This window comes from Oryzias melastigma, linkage group LG20 (genome assembly GCF_002922805.2).
Source record: "Oryzias melastigma strain HK-1 linkage group LG20, ASM292280v2, whole genome shotgun sequence".
In the NCBI taxonomy this organism is placed as follows: Eukaryota; Metazoa; Chordata; class Actinopteri; order Beloniformes; family Adrianichthyidae; genus Oryzias; species Oryzias melastigma.
In genome coordinates, this window is record NC_050531.1 from 19,634,152 (window position 1) to 19,639,130 (window position 4,979).

Here is a 4,979-nt window from a genome sequence, read left to right on the forward strand (position 1 = left end):
TTCATTTGATTCATTTGATGTATTATATGCCCAAAAGTACACATTGGAACATTAAAAGTTACAAGTCAAAATAAAAAGCGTAACTCAAAGAGAGCTAAAAACACACACACACTAAAACAAATTAAAGCTAAATGCAAAAGCTACTTACCCTCTGATGACGCCAAGTCTGAACTCACACAAGACCTTAAAAAAATGAAAAACAAACAAAAAATAAATAAAATATTGAAAACAATTTAGAAGCAGAAAATTAACAACAGAGAACAAAAAGAGTGCAGCTGGCGGCAGGCAGGGTGAATAGACAACACGCTGTAAATGTTAGGAGAAATGAAAAGCAGTGAGGCAAACCTGAATGGAGAATTAGAGGTTGTTACAGATTATTGTTAGATTTTGAGCATAATTAGTAACAAAGACCAATTCAATACACGGTTCTCACATGTAATGACCAGAGCCAAAACCCAACCAGACCTTTGGACGCGGTAAGCCTCCTCTTTTGATCATGTTAGGATCAGGGAGTGTGGGGGAGGGCGAGTTTGATCACGTATAAGCTGGTGCACAAAACGCACAGTCACTGATTGTGCAGCAACATTTTGTTATGAATTAGTCAAATTAAGAAAAAAAAAACTAAAGCTACGTTCACACCACCTTTGACAACGGCCGTTCAATGGACTTTCAATGAAAATTCTCTGCAAACGTGTATTTCTGGCTTCTGTGTTCCAAAACTACTTCAATTTCTATGCGAATGTCTATGCAAGTCGCTATGCAGTCCCCGTTTAAGTCTGTACGCAAGTCTTGATTCAAGTTCGTGTGCAAGTCTCTGTGCAAGTGGCTATTCAATCCACTACGCAAGTCGCTATGCAAGTGTCCATGCAAGTCTCTATGCAAGTTACTATTCAAGTCTCTATTCAGGTTTCTGTGCAAGTCTTTATTCAAGTCCCTATCAGAGTTTCTATTCAAGTCTCAATTTAAGTCCCTGTGCAAATCCCTGTGCAAGTGGCTATGCAAGTCCCTATTCAAGTCCTTGTGCAAGTCCCTGTGCAAGTCTCTATGCAAGTGGCTATTCAAGTCGCTATGCAAGTCCCTGTTCAAGTCGCTATGCAAGTGTCTCTGCAAGTATATGCAATTCTATCAAGTCGCTATTCAAGTCCCTGTGCAAGTCCCTATTCTATGATCATTTTTGGGCTCTATGTACAAAATATGCATCCACTGGATGCACAATGACAGCTAAACCCGTTGAGCTTTGACCAATCAGTGAGTGATTTGGAATGGATGGCATTCCTTTTCATTCACAGAATTGCCAACCGTTTGAAAGTTGATAGAGGAAAAAATAATAATTGTCTTTCATATATGGGAATGAAGCTGAGAAAGAAAAAGCCTGGAGCAAGAAAGATTTGAACCATTTCGACATTTTGCACCAAGCTTCTTCCAACTGTAGGGGGTGGACATACGCTAGTATCAGTCCAGTGTGAACACCTAAAAGTGCATTCAAGAACGTCACACATCCGGTGTGAACGTAGCACAAGACTGACCACATCAAGAATGATTAGGATTTCATTCAGATGATTGTGACCATCGTCCAGCGTTCCTCTGTATAACCCATGCAGTACCTATGTGTCTCCTGGTGTTCAGCTGAAGTGACGGGCTGGGTCCTGAACCTCTCTGAGGTCTTTCTACTCTTCTCATGACTAATAAACTGTAGAGGCTTGTGGCCTCTTTCTCTCTCATTTCTCCATGGTGCTTGGAAACCCATCGATTCCTTGTCCTCCTTAAAGTCACTGGGAATGAGGAAGAGAGACCAACGGACAGAAAACCCAATGAAGAGAAAACAGAGAATGGCGGTGAAGGAGATGTAGATGGAAAGGTTGCAGAAAAGCAGCTGCTTAAAGCTGAAGCATGGAACAGTCCCGTCATGACACAAAGCATGTGAATAAGGCCAGGTTTGCCAGAAGCTAAAGTAAAGGAACACATTTGATGGACCCAACAGGTCAAGTGAAGCTGAGTGCGTCAGCTGTTGAAGCTCCAGAGTTAATGCGTGAGTGTTTATTAGGATTAGACACTCTGCAGCAAAGTACCCATGCAGTTAGCTTGACGGGTTTAGTAGCCGTTAGTCTCAGCAGCAGATGTCTTAAGCCCCACAGCCAGCAAGCAGCAGCGGTGCAGATCGCATCATTTTCACCTACAGCTCGTTTTTGCGTCGGCTTGGGGGAGTCGTGGCGCTCTCCAAATAGGAACTCCTGAGCTGAGCAACGGACACCCGGCTGTCCTGCTGACTCTCTCCGGAAAAGGCCCCCTCCATGACCTCTCCAGTGTCCCGTGCACTGCTCCTTGCCGACCCCTGTGGATCTGCAGCATCTGAGATGGAGCTTCTCATGACTGTCCTGGAGGGAGGCTTCCCATATTCTGCGTGGGGGGCTCTGGGTTGAACATGGGTGGCTGTTTGTCCTCTGTGGATATAAATGAGGCCTTCTCTCTCTCTAGGTTGGCCTTCTGCTGCTATGAGATGGGAAATAGTCTTCGCTTCCTCCCTCCTGGATTTGCCTCTTGAGCCTTCCTCTGCAGCAGTTTCTTTTGCCAGATTTTGCACCCTGGGCCTCCCCATGCCCTCCTCCTCTTTCCCTCTATATGGATCCTCTGTGCTCCTCTCCCTGCGGCGAATCTCTGAAGGCAGGACTGCTTTTCTACTCCTCAGAAGACCCTCTGTTTTGTCATCCTCAAACTCCCCAGTCTCGTCCTCCTGAACTTGTTGCCGCACAACTCTAGATCCAGGATCGGATGTCATGGACAAGTAACTAGGGTAACCGCCAACATCTTGACCTCCATGGTGGGCAGTTGAGCTCAGAGAAGCGTGTTGCTGGTGATGGAAGTGGGTGTAGGCCTGCTGGGGACCGGGCGGGTCTCTGTGGAGGCGCACAGACGTCTGGGGAGGCTGGAGCTGTCTGCGGTACACCGGGGCTTCCATCACATTTGACGGGTCCAGATTTTTTCGATGTCCATCCTCTCTTGTGAGCCTCTCCCTAACTTTTATTCTTCAGGGAGACAAAAGACGGGTTAACATATAGAGTACTATAGAATAAAAAAACAGACCTTAGATGTTGACTTGTTTTTATTTGGAAAGATGAGTTCAGTGAAGAAAGGATTATTCACAAAATGCAGCAAAGGGATCAGTCAGTCAAACATCCAATGATTGGTTAGATCAGATAACTATTAACCTTCTATAACATGATTTTCATGGCAAAGTCAACACAGCAACAGGTGCAGGACAGATGAAGGTGCACATTTGATAATCAAGTCAGAGATTCTTAGGGATGTTTTAGGTCAGCAAAAGGCCCCAAAAACTAGGAAGAACATCATCAGTAGAACCAAGGGGCAGTTCTATGACGGCAGAATCCCTGCCCATGTGGGGTGGAGTATGGGTTTAGTTTGGCTGAATGGGGACACATTAGGTGGCACACAACTGCCCTCTGCTGGTACCTTGATGGCCAGTTGATGAGGGAGTGGGTATCGCCTTCTGAATCGGTCTGGAGAAACCAATCAGTGCTAAGTTTGGGTCTTGTGCTGCACCAATGAAAACCCAATGAGAAACAAAACACGGGGGGGGAGTCTCTTATCTTAACTCCTGCTTGTAAGAACACACTAGACTCCATGATTATATGGAGCGACATCAAAGTAAGGAAAGGGATGTCCAAGAAAAACCGATCATATTTCTGAAGGGGAGCCATACAGAATGAACTGTGAACAAGAAATCTGTTGTTACTTGATGGGAAAAAGTCTAAAAGCTCTGAAATTCAGTGTTACATGCATTAGGTTACTTCTAAGACTTTTATTCTTTATTCTGTCTGTTATACTTTAATTAGTTTCTCAAACTGAGCGCAATCTCTCCGCTGTTTCTGACCACAACTGATACTCTTTATAAAAAGAAGTAGATGAAATAGGTCTTAAACAAAAACTTATTTTTTTTTTAGAAAAAGAGAAGAAAACTCTATTTTAAAATTATCTCTCCAAGAAGCACTTGAACCATTTGAACAAGTTGTTCTACATCTGGCAGATACCAGATAAATATCTTGCCTTCAATCTTTTACCCGTAACCATTTTTTCTTGCCAACATTATTTTGGCTTAATTACTCTGTGTCTTCCAACTTCTTCATCTCTGCTCCTTGTAACCTCACTGTCCCACTTGAGTCCTTTTTTTTGCACACAGATACTCAGACTTGCTGCAGCCTCTTCTTTGCAGAAAACCCGAATAATTGTCAAATGAAATTACCTTGATCTGTGGGGTTCCTCAGGGGTCCCACTCCAGCTATTTTTTTTCTACTATAAAATAGTTTGCAATGGTCTTTTAATTTTGATTGTGCTGTTTCATGCCAAAATCAAAAAGCCTGTGCCATTTTTAAGACATATTTTCTGCAGCACAGCTGGAGCTCATTAGACATTTGATTCTGGTTTGTGACTGTTGATGGGGAAATTACCCTTGTAAATTTCCCAGCATGTTTACATCTACTTCGATTAGCATGTAGCACCTCACAAGCCCAAGCTAACATTAGCATATCCAACACCATAGTTAAGAGACAGATTTCAACTCAGATGAGGCAAATGTAGATGTTAATGGATCTATTTGTCTGCAAATGGATGCTTCAGAACTGTAGCGGAGAAAGGAGACTTTTGGCTGCGTCACAAATCCAAACTTTTTCAACCAGCTGGTTTTCATCTGCCCCTTATATAGCACAATTTAAATGAAGAAATACTCAGAAACAAAGTTTTAATATTAAATCATTTATGCTAGTCAGCCACTATGATTTTTGTCTATGTGCTTTTTCATTTATTTTTTGTAAGCAAAATTACCTAATATTTTATTTGGGCTATACAAATAAATTTACTTTGCCAATTTAACAAAGGAATTTAAAAAGAAAAGAAGAGAATTCAATAACTTTTTAAAAAGTTTTACTAACAAAATTAAAAGTGTTTTTCAAACCTACAATTTCAGT

The 4,979-nt window shown here is 42.3% G+C and overlaps 1 protein-coding gene across 2 annotated transcripts in view; it reads right to left on the reverse strand.

The window, feature by feature from the left end:
• The window catches only part of svila (supervillin a), a 56,156-nt gene that overhangs the window by 36,468 nt on the left and 14,709 nt on the right, over positions 1-4,979 (reverse strand). For both annotated transcript variants that reach the window (XM_024279579.2, XM_024279580.2), the window contains exons 7-8: positions 2,178-3,023; positions 149-183 (exon numbers count right to left, since the gene is read on the reverse strand). In XM_024279579.2, coding sequence (XP_024135347.1) covers positions 149-183; positions 2,178-3,023 — 881 coding nt within the window. The remainder of the gene's footprint in view (positions 1-148; positions 184-2,177; positions 3,024-4,979) is intronic.